Genomic DNA, 24011 nt, shown 5'->3' on the forward strand with positions numbered 1-24011 from the left:
GGCATAGCCAGATATGGACTTTTTTGCCACCAAAGTAAACACTTGCTTGAAAATGTTTTGCTCAAGAACCAAACAAGGACATCCAGATGAAAGATGCTACTGTCCCTTTGACAAGCCTATTTCTCTGTGCCTGAGCCCCAATACTTTTGCTCCCATGGCTACCGCTGAAGATAAGGGAAGAAGGGCCAAGCATCATTTCCGTAGCTGCATACTGGCCAAGGCAGCACTGGTATCCTCTAATGCTTAGTCTAAGCAAGAAGGAGCCGTGGTCCCTGCCTCAAGAAGTGGAACTGTTAATACAAAACAAGGGCACCACAATACACCCCAACCTGAACACACTCAAATTGATAGCTTGGATGATGCCTTGACCCCCGGAGGGGGCCACTCCTCGACAAACTGTTCCTGGACATTCTAAAAGAAGCCAGGAGACCTAGCACAAGAAAATCTTACTCCACTAATTTTGAAGAGATTCTCTATATAGTGTAGACAAAAGCCCCATCTTCCAACTTGGATGCTTCTGATCCTTTCATACTTATCAGAGCTTTTTGACAAAGGACTTTCTTATGTCTATATTAAAATTCACGCTTCAGCAATTTCAGCTTATCTGCCTACTCAACCCCTCTCTTCTCCCATCCTCTCTTGAAACAGTTCCTAAGTGGGTTATCCACATTAGACCCCCAAGGAAACTTTGTTCCCCTGTGGGACCTCAGTGTCATTTTGGAGAAGCTCAGACTCCAGTCTTTCAAACTAGCTGCCTCTGCAGATGTCATATTCATGACCTGGAAGAAATCCTTCCTGCTATCCATTACTTCAGCTGGAGAGGTTTCAATGCTTCAGGCCCTTGTGTGTGGAACCTTTCATCACTTTCTACCGTGACAGTCTCTCTCTTAGGACTAACCCTTTATGCCTAAAGTAGTTGAAGATCTCTCTCTAAACCAGACCATACACTTTTATTAACCCTCAAAACAAGGGAGAAAGAATCCTGCGTACCTTGGGTATGAGTAGGCAGTATGCTACTACTTCGACAGAACAGCATTTCTATCAAGCCAGTATTAGAAGCCAAAATTTAACTATGTGATTTTAAATGGAGTTTAATAGGCCTATTATTTAAATGTGCTTTAAGGTTAGGATATAAAGTGTTACAAGAGGACATAGCTTATCCTATAGTTTTTATTATATCGATGTATAGTTTAGACACAAGTTTTAGCAAAATTTTTAACAAATTTTTAATTCTGATGTACATACTTTGGCATATGCTTACTAATGCACAGTGCACTTTAAATGTTTAATTGATGTGATGTGATTGATAGACCAACAGGATTGGTTACAGTTCTGTATTTAAGCCAGCTATTTTTAAATAACGGTGTTTGAGGAAGTCTACTAACTGTAGATGAAAGCACTTAACAGATTTTTTAATTTATTAATTTTTGTATAATAAAGTTTTCCATTACAGTTTGCGTTCTTAGTATTATTTTAGGGACCGTGATACTTATCACAGCGAAGTTAATGTTTTGTTATTTTGTTATCTGTGGTCTTTTGCTGTGTTGTGTTGTTTAATAGCTTTTTATGGCCTTTGACCAGTTTCTAAGCAAACCATCTCCAAATGGATCTCCCACTGCATCTTGTTTGGCAATGGCCACCATGGAAAGAAACCTCCAGACCCTGTGAGGTCGCAGTCCACTAGGGCTACTGCTACATCTACAGGCTTTCTTAAAGGGATGGCCTCGAAGGGCATATTTTGGAAGCTGCTACTTTGCCCTCTCTGCATACCTTCACCAAACATTATCACCTTCCAACCTTCTCCAACTCCATGCAGGATTTGCCACTGTCATTTTACAGGACATCCTTTCCCTTCCATAAATTTTCCATCCACCCTCCTTTCAGTTTTGGGAATCATCCCATCAGTTAAGACTTCAGCAGTGAAATACAAAGAATGTACTATAGTTGTGTACACTTACCATAAATATAGATGTGCGAGTGTATTCACTGTTGCAGTATTCTTTCCCTCCCTCCTTCCCCATGGGATTGGGGTGGATATTCTCCTTTCTACTTCAGGTTGTTCCCTCCTTCTCTGCACATAGTTTCTGAGCTTAAACTGTTGACCTTGGCGACCTGTGAGAGGGGCTCCTATCTGTTGGGGGCAGGAAAGTACTGAGGTTATGGTGCCAGTTGACTCTCTTTATACCCAGCCATATTGACATTGGTCAGGGCATGTGCTGGCTTCAGGAGGAGAAGAAAATTCTCTGGTAGTTGGGCCGCCAAGGGGTTTCCATGGCAGGAAATCCCATCAGTTATGACTGCAACAGTGAATACACTCTAACATCTGTTTTTATGATAACTGCAAAACTGGACTTGTGTCCTTGAACGTCTCGCCAGAGACAGTTGTACCCACACACAGACACACACGCGCACACGTACTAGGTGCCACCAAACCAAAATGTTCAATTGCATTGACCACTACTGGTAGATCAAAGGTCTTAGAGCCACTTGAGAAAAATACCTTCAGGAGTGCTGGGTATAACAATTTAAATTTCAGATTCTCTATCTTGCACAGTCTCTGGGCTGGAATAAAAGCGAATGTCTTCCTGCATGTTGTAGTTGGATAATCCTGCTCAACGAATACCTTGAAGTACTTGCAAAGTAAATTGTTTCTTGCTATCCACTAAGCCTGTAACACCCTTTCATTTAAAAATATGAACTAAACAGCACTTCTACAGGATGAAGTGGATGTTGTGATCTCCCACTTGGCACCCATGCAACCCTGGGCACTCACTGGATAAGTATCTCCTCTGTGGGTATCCCAGACCACTGTGAGATCTATAATTGCATGAAGCTCCTAGTGTTTCACCTCTGGCATTTCAGGGATAGCATGCACGTGCACTTTTTTGTGCCAAGCCCTATCCTCCTGGTTGGTCATCACACCACCGTCGTAGCATCTGCAGCGGTGACTTTAACTTTAACACTTCATTCTCCTCTTGGAGTATTTGTTGAATGGCCTCAGAATGTTCATTAACTGCTTCTTGTTGATGGTGCTGTCATTGTCAGAAATGTACGTGTCCAAGCAGTTGTTCATCTTTTTAATTTCAAGGAAGACATTTTAAATAATGATTTTCCTTGCATCTTCTTCCAGGTAAAATTTTCTTTTCACGTCATCTGCCATCTTGCTGCTGTTAGCCACTTCTACTAGACTAGATGTCGATTTCCCTTTTTTCCATAACTTTCTCCTTGATATTGAACATTTCCTGCTAATCCTGTCATTAATTCCTCTCCACTCTTTATCGACAAAGTAAAGTTTAATCTTTAGGGGACAGTCGCACACCACTTGGGAAGGACTGCTATAGGCATGCTGTACCCAGTCCTTGTCATACTGGAAGCCCCCATCAAACATTGTTTCATGGAGTTTGATTCCAGGAGTTGATGTCCTTTAGGTACTTGCTATTTAAGACCTTGCCTTCAGATCCCTTGTATTTTGGCTCTGCTCCAACCTTACAGGGAGGTATTTTCTTTGCTTGGTATTCTTCTTAACAGTTATTCACTGGAGAGGGCCTTTAAAGCCAAGCATATCACTTATGCATTCATGTCAGCTGGTGTATGTGAAAGTTCTCTGCTGGTCGGTTTTTGGATGGCCTCTTAATTGCACATCCCTAGATGGCTTTTCCTATATGTCTGGTAAGCATGTAGTAGTCTGTTCTGTTTTTATGATTTTCATATTGACTGCCTAGTGAATATGGTTCAAACTGGGAAAGTGTGATGTTTTTGGCAAGTGTAGGTAGGTGGGAGCTAGAGAAATTTCGCTATAAAGCCAAGCAGGAGGATATTGGAAGAGAAAATCCAGAGAGCTTTTGTCCACACTAGACAGCTTGGCAGGTCAATTGATATGGTAAGTACATAGCTCTCTAATATATTAATAGTGAACAGAAAGGTCCTCAGTTGTACCTTTTTTGCCTGAATTATTTTAGGAATTTTTATGTAATTATATAAAACTTTGTTTTAAAAATCAGGGCTTCCTGTTGCAGCTGTTCCAGGAGCTCTCAGTCCATTGGCTATGTCAAGTGCTGCTGCTGGTCGGGTAGCTATTCCTGGGGTCCATTCTGGTGGCAGTATTGTCCTCCTAGTTAGCAACTTAAATGATGAGGTTAGTGAATAATTTTAATTTACTTTGCTTTTTATTTTCAAACAGTTATTTCTGTATTTGTTTTCCATGGTGTATGTGTGTTGTAGAAAAGCTAAATAAACGGTTGCTTTATTCATGTAACATTTTTGTTAAACTGTATGTCCAGAAACAGATGATCGTTAAGTTACATTTGTTGCATTCTTCTGTCACTATGATAGGAGGTAAGTTCTGGGTGAAATTCCTTTCAGCTAAATTTCTCCAAGTGCATATGTTCTTGAAGGATCACCTTTGGGATTTATGTGCAACGCTTAGTCACTTTGCAAATTAGTCGCATGTTCTCACTAACATTCCCTTTCCACCAACACCATCTGATTCTTATAGGTTGTAAAAATATTACTTGGCAGCAGTTGCATTTAGTTCTTGCTGCTGCTGCTCTGAACCATTGCACAGTTGACTGGATTTTTACTTTTTATCTATTACAGTAAGTGGTTTAACATATCTGTACATGTTCTGTCTGGCTTTTCTAGTAAGTGGAGACCTGAATGCAAGAAGGATGATCCAGATCAACTTGTCACCTGGGTGCCAGAGAGTCTGGTTGAGAGGGGCAGAAGTGAGCAGTTGATGCTGCCTCACTCATCCTAGAAGAGGGCAGTGTTACTGACATGCAGTGGAAGCTTGATTGCTGTGAATGAACTGAGAATTGCACTACAGTGTCATACGGTGGGTAATCCTAAATATGCAATTTGCCTAGGGCAGTATTTTGGGTCCTGTTTTGGCAGTGCGTACATCAGACTGCCAAGGAGAAGGGGGAATTAGGTAGTAAAAACATCACTTAAGTGTCCCTCGGCCAGATCTCACTCTTATGACAGCTGAGAAAGATGCACACTGAAGATGCTACTTCTGAAGAGAGAGACCCTATTTTCCCATTGGAGTTAAGTGAGACTGTCTTTTGAATGAAGGAGGAAATGAGCTGATTGATGGACTGTGGTGATGGTAAGTATATATATTGAGATGGGGAGGTGTTGATAGTGATTGTTAGGCGTAAAACATACTTTTTCTTTCGTTGCTCCTTAATTTCTCATTCTGTTTGCTTAAAGCTTAGCAGTGATGATCACTGCTACAGTAATCGTAGATGTGAAGTTGTTAAATCTCGCCGTTTATTCTCACTGATGGGTTCGGAGCCGATCCTCTGCTCCGACACAACCGATAGCAAAGCTCAAGGTTTGCCAGTAGCTTGAGACCAAGCCCCTTATCCCAGAATGCACTGCTGGAATTACCTCAGATCTAGTTTGCTGCGGCAAGAGAGATCTCTGTGATCCAGCTAGCTCGGACCATTTGTGAAAAAAATCAGCAAGTTTTATATTAAAAAAAATTCTTTTTGTACGTTGTAAGATAGTTGTGTGTTAGTGTTTGATAATTAGATAATAGAATCTATAGATGTTCATCGTGTTACACTGCTGCAGTCATTACACTTTGGTTATCCTGCCGTCAGGCGGTCCCGCAGTCGGCCAGAGTTCCAAAGTCTTGGTCCAGCATCGGTTGCTGTCGCTTCTTCCCTGACGTCCGTGCACCAGGGGTATATAAGATGCATCCGACACCATTTTCTTCAGTCTTTCTTGCCGCGCGGTGCCCGAAGCAGAAGCAGTTCGCAAGTGCCGGTCGTCCGACTCCTGAGATTTTCGAAGTCGAATTTCAGATCCGAAGTCTTCAATAAAGCTAAGTACCCGTTGAAACTTTTTCTTGCCTCAGACCGATGTCAGAAAAAGTTAATTGTATTTCTTGTGGGAAGCAAATACCTCATAAGGACTTCCACTCTTATTGTATTCCATGCCTAGGCCCTGATAATGACGTCGCTAGTTGCTGGTTTTGTGCTAGATTTAACAAACGCACTATAAAATGACGTTTTGATTTTGCTTTGCACTACTTTGGCCGAAGGTTCAATTATACTATGCTGTCGGATCAACCGACAACCGCAATTCTGAAAAAACGCAAAGACAAGGATAAAGACAGGCATCCGAGGTCCAAAACAGATGACGAAACCTCTTCTAGGCCAATCCCTGGTTCTCAGTGAGGTGCTTTCGCAGCCCCTGACACCCGCTACCTCAGAGCCACAGGCCGCCTCCGACTCCCACGTGGAGACAACTAGGCCTCTGGAAACTCAAGGTATTGGGCCTACGGATACTAATCCCTCAGATGGGTCCAGAGCCGCTGAGTAGGCATTGGCTTCTGAGGGTGTTTTCAGACATTTACAACTTACCATTAAAGCAACAGCCAAGACAAAAACACCATTAAAGACAAAGACGCAAGTACAGCATTCTCCTGTACAGTCCTCCATGCCTAAGAAACAGATGCTTAAAATGGCCGAAGACCTCATTACTCTAATCAGGGGTTCCCATCCCCCTCCTGAGAAAAGGCCTAGACAGGATACAGACTATGATTTCTCTGATCAGGTTTCCATTTCCTCTGATTCCTCTTCAGACCAGGAATACTGTGTACCCCCCTGTGAGGACTCCGATGCTGAAGAATCTATCCCTTCAGCCTCTCCACCTGAGGATTATTCTTTTGGGGAAATTTTACATACCATGAGGGAGCATTTCCATTTGGGGAAGTCAGGATTATTCAGAATCCAAGAAAAGGCTCGGGGATTTCCTATTATTGCCTCAGCACAGGCCCCTGGCTATTCCGCCTGTGCTAGATATTGTGGATGATGTGTTCTCTGAATCCAGCTTATCTCCTGATTCTTTGCCCCCCCTGCACCAGCCAAGCCAGATAGGTATTATAGAGTCCCTGACTCTCACAAGTTTCTTTATAAAAACCCTTCTGCTGATCCAGAAACTATTTCCCAGGGTCCAAAAGGGGTTAAGGCTTCCATTGCAAAAAATCCGGTACCTTCGGACAGAGATTCTAGAGCATTGGATAGATGGGGAAGAAAGTTTACACTTCTGCAACTTTAGCAGTAAGAGCTTTAAATTGCCAGTTTCACATGTTTAAGTACCAACAATATTTAATGGCTCAGTTAAAACAGAAAATGCTTGCAAGCTCAGAAGCTCGTGATTGTAAAGAAATGCAGGATTTATTGCATGCAGTTGAACAGGTGGGAAAACATACCCTGCAAATGTGGTTTTGATTCTTTAGAGGCCTCTTGTAGAGCCGCAGTTACAGGTTTTGTGATTCGAAGACATGCTTGGTTAAAAGAACAGAGTTTACCTGATCATGTTAAGGCAAAATTGTTGGATGCTCCTTTACAGCATGATACCTTGTTTGGTGTTAAGGCAGAAGAGGTGTTAAAGAAAATGGAGGATAAAGCTAAATCTATGCAAACAGTCAAAGATTTCTTACAGGTACAGCCACCTCGATTTGGAAGAAATTGGCCAACAAAGAATTGGTCCTTTCCAGTGTCAGACAGGCCACAGAGAGGCAGATAGACGCCCAAGAGGCAGATCTCAACCCCAAGGCTCTAACAGACAACGACAGTGGGGCACCTTAACCCCAAAAGGAGGTGAGGACAAGTCTCAACATTACAGGAAACAGTCCCAATGACTTCCCCCTTCGCACGCCAAGCACTTCCCTTTTGGCAGCCCCCTTAGGGGGAAAGCTAGCACTTTTTCTCAAAACTGGCAAACAATCACCCAAGACAAATGGGTTCTGAATATTGTGTCTCAATGTTACAGGTTCCACTTTCACACTTTACCAAGGCTAAAAGGAATGCCAGACCTGCCACAAAATCAATGGGCAGTGGCACAAAAACAAATTTCAGCCCTCATGGACGTGAGAGCTATTCAAAAAGTACCACAACAGGAACAAGGACAAGGATTTTACTCAAGACTCTTCCTGGTCCCCAGAAAGGACAGGGCCTGGAGACCCATACTAGACTTTTCAACTCTAAATACTTACCTGGATATTCCAAAATTCAAAATGTTGACACTACAGCAGCTTCTTCCCATGCTGGGCAAGAAGGCTTGGCTGGTTAATCTAGACCTCAAAGAGGCATACCTGCTTGTCCCTATCAGACAAAATTGCAGAAGATACCTCAGATTCAAAACTGGTACAATGCACTACCAATTCTCTGCACTGCCCTTTGGCTTATCTACTGCGCCCAGGGTCTTCACAAAGTGCCTGGCACCAGTAATTGCATTTTGCAGACAAAAAGGAATTCAAATATATCCATACCTGGACGACTGCCTCATTCAAGCAGAGACAAGGGACATTCTTCTAAAACATCTGGCGTTTGTAAAAAGGGTTCAAACTTGTCTAGGGTACACTGTAAACAAAAAGAAATCGCAACTGGTACCCTCTCAAAAAATTACATTCCTGGGTGCAAGCTTGAATACAACTGCCCAGATGGCTTACCTTACGCCAGAAAAGCAACTTCATTTGGTAACTTACTTCAAACAGGTGGCCACAAAAAACCTGCTATCTGCAAGACAAATTCTACAAGCCTTGGGGTTCATGGCCTCCTGCATTCTTCTGATTCTATATGCAGGACTGCATACGAGGAAACTTTAGTGGTACTTAAAAAGTTTATGGAGTCAGCACAGTCACAGCCTGGAAACAATGATTTCTACCATACCTTGCCTGCAACTAGAGTTCCTATGGTGGGCAGAGGCTTGCCACCATAACAAGGGACTGCTATTCACTCCACCCCCTGCCGCCCAAACTCTTAACTACAGACGCATCAGACTATGCTTGGGGGGCTCATCTGGCAGGGAAGTGCATTCAGGGCAAATGGAGCCCGAATCAAATGCACCTGCACATCAATCAAAAAGAGATGCTAGCTGTACAGAATGCACTGACAGCCTTCAAGGACTACCTTCATCCAGGACAATTAATGATAAAGACAGACAACACCACAGTTATGTGGTACATAAACAAGCAGGAGGGGTACACACTCCTACCCCATTTGCAGACTAGCCATGGCACTGTGGAACATGGCCTTGACCTATCAAATACAGCTACAAGCTCAATTCCTGCCAGGAAAGTTGAATACTCTGGCAGAAGAACTAAGCAGAAATCTCATGGACCCACACGAATGGAAACTGTAACCACGGACTTTCAACATGTTGACAGACAAATGGGGGAGTCCAGACATAGATCTTTTTGCCTCACCCCAGAACTGTCAGTTGGACAAATTCTGCACAAGAATTCATCACAAAAAAGCCTGGAAAGTAGATGCTCTATCATTCAGCTGGAAAAAACTGTCAGTCTATGCCTTCCCCCTTTGCCTCTGCTCTCCAAAGTTCTACTAAAAGTCAAATAGGACAAACCAAAAATGATTTTGATTGCTCCAGACTGGCCTCGCCAACACTGATACCCACTCCTGCGCAATGTGTCACACCTTCCACCGTGGCACCTGCCTCAAGACACCTTACTTTTACTTGTTGTCTCAGCAGACCAGCCAAATTCTGCATACTCAGCTCCAAACTTTGAATCTTGCAGTGTGGCTAATCACCTAAATTCACCCTTAGCATCCCTCAGCAAACCTGTGATGGATGTCATTTTGGAGGCAAGAAGGCCTAGTACTAGAAAATCTTATGCTGACAAATGGAAAAGCTGTTGTGCCCTGGAATCAATCACAAGGGATAAGCACAGCAGTGCCCAATATTCCTCAGATTTTACAATACTTAACAGAGATGCTTCACAAGGGCCTGTCCTTTTCTTCCATAAAAATCCATGCCTCAGCCATTTCAGCTCATTACAACACGTAGCCTCCCCTCTTCTCTCATCTTCTGCTAAAGCAGTATCTCAGAGGGGCCAAAAACTTAAGACCACCCAGGAGAGCTCCAACCCCTGCCGCCTGGGACCTCAACTTTGTTTTGGAAAAATTACTCTTCCTCCTTACAAGCCAGCTGCTATTGCAGACTTAAAATTTCTCTCTTGGAAAACAGCTTTCCTTTTAGCAGTTACTTCAGCTAGAAGGATTTCCGAATTACAAGCTCTTATGGCTGTGGAGTCTCTCATTATTTTTCTTGCGGGCAGGGTGTCTCTCAGGACCAGTCCATCCTTCATGCCTAAGGTGCATCCAGTGTGGCTCTTAATCAAACCATTCATTTGCCAACTTTCTTTCCCAATCCACAGAACAAGGGGGAGCGGATTCTGCATTCATTGGATGTACACAGACAGCTTAGATTTTACTTAAACAGGACAAAATCTCTAAGAAAATCTGATCAACTACTGGTGGCATTTGCTGCAGGGGCAGAGGGAAAGGCCATTTCAAAGCAGACTATTTCCAAATGGATAAGCCATTGTATTTGTTTCTGCTATATGCACCATGGTAAAACTATCCCCCAGGGGATCAGATTTCATTCCACCAGGGCTGCATCTACTTCTACAGCCTTTCTCAGAGGTGTTCCTACCAGAGACATTCTAGAAGCTGCTACCTGCAGCTCGGTTCATACGTTCACCAAGCATTACCATTTACCTCTCTTCTCTGAATCCAGAGCTGGTTTTGCCACTGCTGTCCTGCAGGGCCTTATAGCTGGTCCTAATGCTGTATAATTCCATCCTCCCAACCATAGCTTTGGGAATCTACCCAAATGTAATGACTGCAACAGTGAAACACGAAGAACATAGTACAGTTGTGTACACTTACCATAAATGTAGATGTTCGAGTGTATTCACTGTTGCAGTCCTGGTTACCCTCCCTCCAACCCCCTCTTTCTATACTTATACTTTCCTTTACTATGCTTAAAAGCCTTTTTGGTGTATTTGCTTTAGTTTGGAGATATATATTTTTGTGTTTTTTTAATTACTTAAATATTTGGCTCCCCATTTGGGGGGCAGCTGCCATCTGGGGCAAGAAAAACTGATGTAATGGCATCGGCTGCATGTTTTTTACCCTTGACGACCTGACGTCATGGAAGAAGGGACAGCAACCGACACAGGACCCAAGACTTTGTTAATCAGGCTGACTGAGGGCAACCTGCTAGCAGATTACCCAAATGTGTAATGACTGCAACAGTGAATACACTCAACATCTGCATTTATGGTAAGTGTGCACAACTGTGCTGTCTTTCCGCTTACTTCATGAACTTGGCAAGCATGACCCAGCTCTCTGCAAGGCAATTCCTGCAAGCATTGGGGTTCATGGCTTCATGTGTTTTGATGATCCCATATGCAAGGCTGCATATGAGAAAACTTCAATGGTACCTCAAGAATCTTTGGTGTCAACACACACAGGACTTTCTTCCCCTGATTCCCTGTCTACAAATGGAGTTCCTCTGGTGGGCGACAGCCTGTTCTTAGAACAAGGGTCTGCCTTTCCACCCACCGCCTGTCAGCCAGATTCTCACCACAGATGCCTCAGATGTTGCATGGTGGCTCATCTGGAGGGCAGAGGCATACAGGGGACTTTCAGCACCCAGCAGATTCATCTGCACATAAACTTAAAAGAATTGATGGCAGTGCCGCAGGCCATGCTGGCTTTCAAGGACATACTCTACCCTGGGACTCTGCTGATCAGAACAGACAATACCACATTCATGTGGTACATCAACAAGCAAGGGCGAGACTCACTCTTACCCCTTGTGCAGACAAATCACGAGACTATGGTCCATAGCAGCATCCATGGGCTTACATCTAATAGCTAGTATCTTCCAGGGAGGCTAAACTCCTTGGCGGATCATTTGAGCAGACATGATGTTCATCGTGCATACAGCTGCAGTAATCACACATGGGTTTTCTGCCGTCAGGCGGGTCCTCGGTCGGCCGAATTCCGAAGTCTAGGTCCGGCGCCGGTTGTGGTCGCTTTCCTTCCTGACGTCAGTGCGACAGGGGTATATAAGACACAGCCGACGCCGTATTCTTCAGTCTTTTTTGCCGCGCGGTGCCCGAAGCAGAAGCAGTTCGCAAGTGCCGGTCGGCCAGCTCCTGAAATTACGAATAATTGGAAACCGAAGTCTTCTTTAAAGCTAAGTACCCCGTTGGGGAAACTTTTCTTGCCTCAGACCGATGTCAGACAAAGTTAACAATTGTATTTCTTGTGGGAAGCAAATACCGCATAAGGATTTCCATTCCCTCTGCATACCTTGTTTAGGCCCAGACCACGACGTCTCGGCCTGTCGCTTTTGCGCTACTTTCAATAAACGCACTATTAAGCGTCGGGCGGAGTTCGCCCAGCACTTTTTTGGTAAAACCTTTGATTATAAAATGTCGTCGGATACTCCGACTACCGTTTTGTCCAAAAGACGCAAGGACAAAGACCGACACGCGAGGCCCGCAGTCTCCACCGACACCACGCCAAAACCGGCTACACGTGGTCCGGTTCTCAGCGAGGCGCCTACGCAGCTCCTGACTACCGACGACACTTCTTTGGCGGTGTCCTCTGTAACCGAGACTGCAGGTACTTCGGCCCATACCCAGACTACAACCACCGAAGCCACTGTGAGTGTTGAGCCTCCTAATGTGGATAGGTCCACTTCCACCCATGGTATTTTTAGACCCTCATCTTCCTTCTCCATTAAGGCCTTTACTAAGTCCAAATCAGCCATGCATCCCAAGAGGCCTGTTGCACAGGGCCCATCTCCAGGCCCCATGCCTAAAAAGCAGATGCTAAAAATGGCTGAGGATTTAATTACTCTTATCAGGGGTTCCCAGCCCCCTCCAGACAAGAGACCCCGAGTGGAGGAAGCTTCTCCCTCTTCTGACCAGGATTCCATTTTTTCAGAACATTCTGATGGAGAGGAACACTCGTACTCCCCTTTTGAAGATTCGGATGCTGAGCAAGTCCATTCCTTCTGTATCTCCCCCAGAGGATTTCTCTTTTGGGGAAACCTTGCACACCTTGAGGGAACACTTCCATTGGGAAGGCCAAGACTTTTCTTATTCCAAGAAAAGACTTGGGGAATTTCTTTTGTTACCTCAGCACAGACCTCTGGCGATACCTCCTGTCTTGGACATACTTGATGTTTACTCGGAGGCTTGCCTAAATCCGGATTCCCTGCCTCCTCCCCCAGTCAAGCCTGATAGGTACTACAGAGTTCCTACCTCTCACCAATTTCTTTACAAAAGCCATAATGCTGACCCTGAAACCATTTCTCAAGGCCCCAAGGGAATGAAGGCCTCTACTGCTAAGAATCCACTACCTTCCGAAAGAGAGTCTAGATCCTTAGAAAGGTGGGGAAAAAGGTATATACCTCGGCCACCCTAGCCATGAGGGCCTTAAATTGTCAGTTCCATATGCTTAAATATCAGCAGTTTCTGTTATCACAATTAAGAAATAAAATGTCTCAACCTGAACAACCAGATTTGAAGGAGTTGCAGGATATGATGCATAGTGCAGAACAAGTGGGTAAACACACCTTACAATGTGGCTATGATGCCCTAGAGGCCTCAAGTAGAGCTGCTGTGACAGGATCAGTCATTCGTAGACATACCGGGCTTAGAGAACAAACCTTGCCTGACCATGTTAAAGCTAAGCTACTAGATGCTCCTTTACAAAAGGATGTACTATTTGGTACTAATGCTGAGGAGATACTACGGAAAATGGAAGAAAAAGCTAAATCTATGCAAACTGTCAAAGCTTTCCTACAGGTTCAACCACCACGTTTTAGCAGAAATTGGCCTGCAAAGAACTGGTCCTTTCCAGCCACGGACAAGCCACAAAGAGGTAGATACAGGCGCACAAGGGGCAGAGGACAACCTCAAGGATCATATAGAGGCAGACAATGGCAAACTCCAGCAACAAGAAGTGGCGAAGACAGTGCACAGCAATACAGGAAACAAACCCAATGACTTCCCCCTTTCCATGCCAAGCAAGTCTCAGCTGGCAGCACCCTTGGGAGGAAAGCTGGCATTATTTACAAGAAATTGGCATATTATCACAACAGACAAATGGATCCTGGACATTATAAACAGAGGCTACAGATTTCACTTTCACACTCTTCCAAAAATGAGAGGCATGCCGAACCTGCCACACAATCAAAGGGCAGAGGCTCAAATACAAATTTCAAAGCTTATGGCCATGAAAGCTATTCAAGAGGTACCTACTCACGAACAAGGTCAAGGTTTTTATTCCAGACTTTTTCTGGTACCAAGGAAAGGAACCGACTGGAGACCCATTTTGGACTTATCAATTTCTACTCGTACCAAAATTCAAGATGCTCACATTACAGCAGCTTCTTCCCATGCTGGGCAAGGAGTTTTGGCTGGTAACATTGGACCTCAAGGAGGCATACCTGCATGTCCCAATCAGACAAAGCTGCAGAAGATATCTCAGATTTCTTGCAGGTTCAATCCACTATCAATTCTCTGCATTGCCCTTTGGCTTATCTACTGCGCCCAGAGTATTCACGAAATGCCTGGCATCAGTAATTGCCTACTGCAGACTTGAAGGGATACAAATTTACCCTTATTTGGACGACTGCCTGATCCAAGTGGACAACAAGCACCTACTTCTGGGACATCTGGCTTATGTAACATGGTTATTGAATTCTCTGGGATACACAGTCAACAAGGAGAAATCCAGGCTAACACCATCTCAGAAAATAACTTTCCTGGGTGCCAACTTGGACACACATACCCAGATGGCCTATCTTACGCCAGAAAAACAAGGGCAACTAACTCATTACTTCAAAGAACTAGCAAATTGTACCAGGCTCACTGCAAGGAAAATCCTGCAGGCTCTGGGCTTCATGGCATCTTGCATTCTTCTAATCCCATGTGCAAAGTTGCATATGAGGAAACTTCAGTGGTACCTAAAAAACCTATGGTCTCAACACAGCCACAGTTTGGAAACAATAATACCAATAATTCCATGTTTGCAAAAGGAATTTCCATTCTGCAAGCCTCAAGCAAATCAAGTCATCACAACAGACGCCTCAGACTACGCCTGGGGGGCGCACATGACAGACAGGTGCATTCAGGGCAAATGGTCCCAAAAGGAAAAGCACCTTCACATCAATCAAAAAGAAATGCTAGCAGTGATAAATGCAATTACAATTTTCAAGGACCTCCTGCATCCAGGGCAATTATTGATAAGAACAGACAACACCACAGTAATGTGGTACATAAACAAACAAGGTGGAACACATTCATACCCCCTGTGCAGGCTAGCCATGTCGCTTTGGAACTTGGCTCTGGAATGGCAAATCGAACTTCAAGCACAGTACTTGCCAGGATTGGAAAACACGCTGGCAGACAATCTAAGCAGAAATATGACAGATCCACACGAATGGAAGTTGCATCCTCAAGTGTTTACAAAGATAATCCAAGCGTGGGTAAGACCAGACATAGATCTCTTCGCCTCCCACAGGAACCATCAATTGAAAAAGTTCTGTTCAAGGACCTTTCATCCAAAGGCCTGGAGAGTGGACACCCTTTCTTTCAGTTGGGCAACATGGACAGTTTACGCTTTCCCACCTTTGCCTCTTCTGCCCAAGGTGCTCTTGAAAGCAAGAGCAGACAGACCGAAGATGATACTGATTGCTCCAGACTGGCCAAGACAACACTGGTACCCACTCCTGAGGAGCCTAACACATACTCCTCCCTGGACCCTACCTCTTATGCCTCTTCTACTGACTCAGCACAGCTACAAAACTCTTCACAGTCAGCTGAAAACTCTCAATCTGGCTGCATGGAAAATTCCTTAACACCACAACAGACCCTACTCTCCGAAGTGGTGCAGGATGTCATTTTGGAGGCCAGAAGGCCATCTACTAGAAAGGCTTACTCTGCAAAATGGAAACGTTTTTGCGCTTGGAATGAGAAAAAAGGCCAGGATCCTAAAAAACTGAATTTGCCTCAGATATTACAGTATCTAGCTGAGCTGTTGAACAGTGGGCTTTCATTTTCCTCCATCAAAATTCATGCCTCAGCCATTTCTGCAGAATACAACACTGATCCACCCTTATTCTCTCACCCACTTTTAAGACAGTTCCTCAGAGGAGCTAAGAATATAAGACCTCCAAGGAAACAACCAATACCATCCTGGGATCTTAACTACATTCTAGAAAAATTAACATTACCTCCCTTTGAACCAGCTGCCTCTACAGATTTGCAATATTTGTCCTGGAAAACAGCCTTCCTTCTGGTACCTCAGCTCGTAGGGTTTCGGAACTACAAGCCCTCATGGCTGTTCAGCCCTTTCTCATCTTCCATCAGGACAGGGTTTCCCTACGAACCAACCCTTCATTTATGCCTAAGATAGTATCCAGGGTAGCTTTAAATCAGTCCATACACTTACCTACCTTTTACCCCAATCCTCAAAACAAAGGGGAAAGGCTGCTACATTCCTTAGACATCCATAGACAGCTACGTTACTATTTGGACAGAACACAGCCCTTCAGGAAATCAGAACAACTTTTTGTGTCCTATGCTGTAGGAGCTCAAGGGAAGCCAATTTCCAAACAGACAATTTCAAAATGGATAGGCCATTGCATACGGTTTTGTTACTCCTTTCATGGCAAACCTGTTCCTACAGGCATCAGATCCCACTCCACAAGGGCCACAGCTACCTCTACAGCCTTCCTCAGAGGAGTCCCTACCAAAGATATTTTGGAGGCAGCCACTTGGAGTTCTGTGCATACCTTCACAAAACACTACCACCTGCCTTTATTTTCCAAAACTAGAGCAGGCTTTGCCACTGCTGTGTTGCAGGGCATTTTGGCTGCTCCCAGTTCCACCTAGTGCCTACCACCCTGTGCGTAGTTTTGGGATTCTACCCATCTGTGATTACTGCAGCTGTATGCACGATGAACATAGTACAGTTTTGTACCTACCATAAATGTAGATGTTCGAGTGCTAATACAGCTGCAGTACAGGTTTCCCTCCCTCCTTCCCCTCTTGGTAAAGGCCTAGTGGCTAACACCTCCTCATACAACCTAATTTGGGTTATCCTTCTATGGTGTATTTGCTTGCAACTACTGATTTTTGATTATATTGCATTGCTTGACTATATATATATATATATATATATATATATATATATATATATATATATAATTTATGTATTGCCTTCCTTCTGGGGGCACCTGACATCTGGGGCAAGAAAGACTGAAGAATATGGAGTCGGCTGTGTCTTATATACCCCTGTCGCACTGACGTCAGGAAGGAAAGCAACCACAACCGGCGCCGGACCTAGACTTTGGAATTCGGCCGACCGAGGACCCGCCTGATGGCAGAAAACCCATCTGTGATTGCTGCAGCTGTATTAGCACTCGAACATCTAAATTTATGGTAGGTACAAAACTGTACTTTCTGGATCCTCACGAGTGGCAACTGAACAGGGACATTTTCCGTCGCATCATTCATCATTGGGGCACCCCACAAGTCGATCTTTTCTCCTCTCACACCAGTCCTCTCCTTCCAACCTTCTGCACCAGGGAGCTTCACAACAAAGCTTGGAGGGGTGGATGCATTGTCCTTCCCATAGACACATCTCTCAGTTTATACATTCCCTCCTCTGCCTCTTCTTCCCATAGTGCTGCTAAAGATAAGGGACGAAAAACCAAAGGCTATTCTGATAGCTCCAGATTGGCCCAAGCAGCATTGGCATCCCCTACTTCGCAGCCTTTCCCAGGCTCAGCCTTGGCATCTTCCCCTGGTACCAGATCTGTTGGTTCAGGGAAGGGGGAAAGTTCTTTCATCATCATCTTCAAACTCTGCATTTAACTGCCTGGCTAATACTTTAAATCTTTCCCAGCAGGTAGTTAAAGTTCTTCATGAGGCCAGGAGGCCTAGCACAAGAAAATCCTGTGCAGATAAATGGAAGAGATTTTGTTCTTGGATGCTGGCTAAAGGAGAAGACTCTTCTCATTCTTCTCTTTCACTCATTCTTGACTACCTAGCAGGATTGCTTAATGGTGGACTTTCCTTTTCTTACATCAAAATTCACGCTTCAGCAATTTCGACTCATTGTTCTTTTGAGCAACCCATTTTTTTCTCACTCCTTGATGAATCAGTTCCTGAGGGGAGCTAGTAATCATAAACCTCCCAGAAGAGCTCATACACCTACTTAGGATCTTAATTTTGTCCTGGAAAAACTTACTCTGCCTCCCTTTGAACCAGCTGCCTCTGCAGATTTGAAGTTTCTATCCTGGAAGACTGCTTTCCTTTTAACTAGTACTTCAGTTAGAAGGGTATCGGAGCTGCAAGCCTTAATGGCAGTAGAACCTTTCATTATTTTTCACTCAGATCGGGTTTCTCTGAGAACCAATCCCTCCTTTATGCCTAAGGTGGTTTCCAGTTTAACCCTTAACCAGTCTATTCACCTGCCTACATTTTTCAACAATCCCCAAAATAAAGGGGAAAGGATTCTGCACTCTCTTGATGTGCATAGACAGCTGAAATTTTGCTTAGACAGGACTAATTCCTTTTGCAGATCTGAACAGTTATTGGTTAGTTTTGCTCCTGGGGCTCAGGGTAAAGCTATTTCAAAACAAACCATCTCCAAATGGATTGCTCATTGTATTCACTTTTGTTACCTGCAGCATGGGAAGGTTCCCCCTCAGGGTGTTAGGAACCATTCTACTAGAGCAGCCTCTACCTCTGCAGCCTTTCTGAGAGGTGTGCCTACTAAGGACATTCTAGAACCAGCTACTTGGTCTTCTGTCCATACTTTCACAAAGCATTACAATCTACCTTTGTTTTCTAAATCCAGGGCTGGTTTTGCCTCTGCAGTTTTGCAGGGCCTCCTTACCAACCCTTAATCTGTGATCCTTCCTTCCCCCTTTGTCTTCTTACTGGGCTATGGGAATCAACCCATATGTGAGGACTGCAGCAGTGAAACACGAAGAACATAGTACAGTTGTGTACACTTACCGTAAATGTAGATGTTCGAGTGTATTCACTGTTGCAGTCCTGGTTTCCCACCCCGCATGCCCCCTTTTTTATTAAGGCGCAGACTATAGATTTTTATTTTTTGTATGTCATGTGTCCAGGGTGCTATCATTCCTGGGTTAGCCTTCTTTTGGGGGCTCCAGACAATTAAGGCAAGAAAAACTGAGGAAATGGGGTCGGATGCCTCCCTTTATACTGGAAGTACTGACATCAGTTTTACAACCGGCGCCAGCCAACGTGATATACCAAGGACTCTGGTATTTAGGCCAACTGAGGGCTTAACGGGAGCCAGATAACCTGTATGTGAGGACTGCAACAGTGAATACACTCTAACTTCTACATTTATGGTAAGTGTACACAACTGTACTTTCTTCGTGTTTCACTGTTGCAGTCATCACATTTTTAGTTATCCTGCCAGCGGTGTAGCCCTCATTCGGCCCAAATACCAGAGGCTTAGTATTTCTGCATCGGTTGCTGACGCTCCAGGACTTGACATCAGGTCAGTGGTATATAGTCTGGCAGGCTGCGCCATTACACCAGTGTTCCTTGCTTAGGAGCTGGAAGCAGAAGCAGTTCGCACAAGTGCCGGTCGGCCGCTACCTGAGTTTTCATTTCTGAATTGAAGTTGAAATATTCTAAAGCTAAGTACCCCGTTGGGGGTCCTTTCTTCTTGCTCTAACTGATGTCAGAAAAAGTTAACAATTGTCTTGCCTGTGGAAAGCAAATACCACACTGAGACTTCCATTCTGACTGCTTCACCTATTTAGGCCCAGACCACGACGTCCCTCACTGTTGCTTTTGTGCTTCGTTCAGTGCCAGAACTATATGTCATTGGGCCCTTATTGTAGCTAGATATTTTCGCTCTCAGTCCTCAAACTCGGATATGGCTTTGGTAAGCCATCCACCTACCGATCTTCTGAAAAAACATCATTACTATGCTTATTAAGGAAAGCCAGGCTACCCCTTCCAAAAGAAAGAGACTTGTCCCCAGTAGTTTTATCTGAACAGGAGTCCGATGACTCTGATGCTTCTGAATATGAAGACATGCAAGCCTCTCTGCTTATGAGGATTCTGATACAGAGGAATCCATTCCTTCTGCCTCTCCACCCGAAGATTTTTCATTTGGTGAAACCTTCATACTTTAAGGGAGCATTTCCAATGGGAATGTCAGGACTACCCTCAGTCAAAAAAGAGACTCAGGGATTTCTTAGATTTACCACAGCACAGACCTTTGGCCATTCCTCCTGTCCTGGATGTAGTTAATGATGTTTTCGTGGAATCCAGTTTGACTCCTGACACTTTCTCCTGCTCCCAGGAAACCTGACAGGTACTACAGAGTCCCTGACTCTCACAAATTCCTTTTCAGAAATCCTACTGCTGACCCAGCAGTCATCTCTCAAGGACCTAAAGGAATTAAAGCAACCTCAGGTAAGAATCCCACTCTCTCAAACAGGGATTCTCAAGCTTTAGACAGATGGGGTAAAAAAAGTATACACCTCTGCTACTGTTGCTGTTAGAGCACTAAATTGTCAGTCCCACATGCTGAAATATCAGCAGCATACCAAGGAACTTCTCAAACAAAAAATATCTTCCTTTCCTGCTTGTGCAGAAAATAATTACAAGAGCTTATGCATTCTGCAAGCCAAGTTAATAAGCACACCTTACAATGGCTTTGATGCCCTAGAAGCATCTTACAGGGCAGCAGTCACTGGTTCTGTCCTTAGGAGGCATGCTTGGCTTAAGGAACAGACCTTGCCGGACCATGTCAAATCAAAATTATTGGATGCACCATTGAACAAAGACAATTTGTTTTGCACCAAAGCAGAAGAGGTCTTAAAAAACATGGAAGAAAAAGCTAAATCTATGCAGACAGTTGAAGACTTTTTACAAGTCCAGCCTCCGAGGTTCAGTAGGCATTGCCCCTCCAAGCACTGGTCCTTTCCAGCCCCCACCAGGCCAGCTTAGCCCAGACCCAGGGGAAGCAGACCCCCCAGACAGCCCCAGGGAATGCAGAGATCTAAGCAGTGGAGTTCCTCCTCTAATAAAACATGGAGTGCTAAGCCGCCCCCTTATGGTAAGAACTCACAATGACGTTACACCTCCACCCCTTACATCTGCCCACCTGCACTTGCCCCTGGGAGGAAAACTCTCCTTCCATGCAAGCACCTGGGCCACCATTACCAATGACCGATGAGTCCTCAACATAGTGTCCCAGGGATACAAATTTTATTTCCACACACTGCCAACCCCAAAAGGGTTCCCAGATCTTCCTCCAAACTATGGGCAGAAGCCAAAAAGCAAGTCCTTTCCCTGCTCTCCATGAGGGCAATACAGCATGCACCTGCAGACCAAATAGGCCAAGGTTTTTATTCCACACTCTTACTGGTACCCAGAAAAGACGGCACCTGGTACCCAATCCTCAATTTATCCATTCTAAACACCTTTCTGGTGATACCAAAATGCTCACCCTCCAGCAGCTTCTTCCTGTGCTTTCCAAGGATGCTTGGTTACCCACCCTAGACCTAAAAGAGGCCTACCTACACATTCCAATCAGGGAATCTTGCAGGAAATATCTATGTTTCAGGGCAGGATCTATGCACTTTCAGATGTTCTTCGTGTTTCACTGTTGTAGTCATTACATTTGGGTTATCTGCTTATAGTAGCCCTCAGTCGGCCTGATTAACAAAGTCTTGGGTCCTGCGTCGGTTGCTGTCCCTTCTTCCATGACGTCAGGTCGTCAGGGGTATAAAACATGCAGCCAACGCCATTACATCGGTCTTTCTTTGCCGTGCTGTGCCCAAAGCAGAAGCAGTTTGCAAATGCTGGTCGGCCGACTCCTGAAATTTTCATTTTCGAGTTTCGGAACTGAAGTCTTCATGTAAAGCTAAGTACCCCCGTTGGGGAAACTTTTTCTTGCTCCTTACCGATGTCAGTAAAAGTTAATAACTGCATTACTTATGGAAAGCAAATACCTCATAAAGATTTTCATTCGTACTGTATTCCTTGCCTAGGCCCTGACCACGATGTACCTTGCTGTCGGTTTTGTGCTTTATTTAATCAGCTGTCATCGGTATATTTTTGCCTCTAAATATTTCTGTTCTCCATTTAATTATCCAGAAATGTCGTTAGGTAGCCATCCGACTACCAGGATTTCGAAAAAAACACAAAGCTAAAGACAGAGACAGGCCGCCAAGGTCCAAAACTGCAGACAACGCTTCTCCTAAGCCAGTCGACAGTTTGCCGGTACTCAGTGAGGCGCTTTCACAGCCCTTGATACCCGCTACTTCTGGTTCTCAGGCCTCTACTGAGACCCATTCGTAGTCCGGTATGTCACAGGATGCTTCAACTATGGAACCCGCGGATGTCTGTCCCTTGGATGGGTCCGGAGCCGCTGTGCAGGCACTGGCTTCTGAGGGTGTATTCAGGCCTACAGACTTGCATATTAAACCGACATCTCCTTCTTCATTTAGGCCTAAATCTCGAACCATGCCTAACAAACTGACGCCCAGGCCGCATGCTCAGGCCTCTATGCCTAAAAAACAAATGATAAAAATGGCTGAAGATCTTGTAACTCTAATCAGGGGAAGCCAGCCTCCCCCTTCTAAGAGACCTAGGACTGAAGTTGTTTATGAATCTTCTGACCAGGATTCTGATTTTTCTGATTCTTCTAATGATCTGAATTTGCCCTTGATGCAGCGGACTCTATTCCTTCTACTTCCCCTCCAGAGAATTTTTCTTTTGGTGAAACCTTACATACTCTAAGGGAGCATTTCCACTGGGAAAGCCAGGATTTTTCTGTTTCAAAAAAGAGGCTTAGGGATTTCTTACTCCTGCCTCAGCATAGGCCTTTAGCTATTCCTCCTGTACTAGACATTGTTGATGTTTTTTCGAAGTCTAGATTGGCATGCTTCCTGCTCCCAGAAAACCTGACCGATATTACAGGGTTCCTGATTCACACAAGTTCCTTTTTAAAAATCCGATTGCGGATCCAGAGACTATTTCACAGGGATCCAAGGGCATTAAGGCTTCTATTGCTAAAAATCCTACCCCTTTCTGATAGAGACTCCAGGGCGCTGGATAGATAGGTTCATAGGTTCATACTAGGCTATCTGCCCTGGGGCAATTATAAGCCTAGCCCGATTCTGTATGGCTTACGCCACCCCTTGATTTGAGTATACTGTGCCCTTTTTAAGGTTAGTTTACTGTGCCTCTGTCTAATAGTGACGCGGGAGTAATCCCTGGGACAAACCTACGATCCTCCATCCACTTATCGAGATTCTTCTTGAAGAGATTCAGTGAGGTGCTCTGCCTCACATGAACTGGAATTCTATTCCAGAGCGAAGGGAGCCTCTGGGTTATGAACCTGTCCCTCCAGCAAGTTATATTTATTTCTGTGCTGAGGTTCAAGTCCCTCATGCGTGTGGCTCTAAGGGATTTAGATTTACTGAGGTGGAGCATGTCCATTAATTCTGGATTTGACATAGCTTTGTATGTCAGGCATAGATCGCCTCGAAGTAGGCAGTATGCAACTGAGTAGAGCTGGAGTTTTTTTAACCGAGCAGCATATGGCATCTGTTTGAGACCCTTGATCCTCTTGGTGAGATACTTTTGGGGTCTTTCTAATTGCTGCAGGTGTCGGGTAAGGTACATCTCAAAAGGGGCATTGTATTCTATGATGGGCTTGATGAGGGATGAATAAAGGGGCACGATTACCTCTCTTGATCTAGATGCGAAACCCTTCGTGATGAGGTGGGCTATGTAGAAGGTCTTTCTAACCACTTTGGCAATGTGGTTTTCAAAGGAGAGATTGCTATCAACTTGGGTCCCCAGGTCCCTAATAACTTTCTCTGTACTTAAAGGGTTTCCGCCTATGTGGTAATTTGTGGGCACATTGATGTCCTTCATGGATGCATCTGCAGTCATAACAAGTGGGTTGTCCTGTCGTCAGGCAGCCCTGCAGTCGGCCGGATTCCAAAGTCCGGGTCCGGCTTCGGCTGATGTCGCACTCCACCCGACGTCATCTCTGTTGGTCTTCGGGTATAAAAGCATCAGCCGACGCCATTTTCCCCAGTCTTTCTTGCCGCGTGGCGCCCAAAGCAGAAGCTGTTCGCAAGTGCCGGTCGGT

General features: G+C 44.6%; 1 protein-coding gene across 4 annotated transcripts in view; it reads left to right on the forward strand.

Moving 5' to 3' along the window:
- The window catches only part of PTBP2 (polypyrimidine tract binding protein 2), a 1270924-nt gene that overhangs the window by 703714 nt on the left and 543199 nt on the right, over positions 1–24011 (forward strand). For 2 of the 4 annotated variants that reach the window (XM_044085703.1, XM_044085704.1), the window contains exon 8: positions 4002–4135. In XM_044085703.1, the coding sequence (XP_043941638.1) occupies positions 4002–4135 (134 nt within the window). The remainder of the gene's footprint in view (positions 1–4001; positions 4136–24011) is intronic. The other 2 variants (XM_044085705.1, XM_044085706.1) reach the window with 1 other exon arrangement.

Source organism: Protopterus annectens, chromosome 10.part0, assembly GCF_019279795.1.
Source record: "Protopterus annectens isolate FY-2018-M chromosome 10.part0, PAN1.0, whole genome shotgun sequence".
Taxonomy (NCBI): domain Eukaryota; kingdom Metazoa; phylum Chordata; order Ceratodontiformes; family Protopteridae; genus Protopterus; species Protopterus annectens.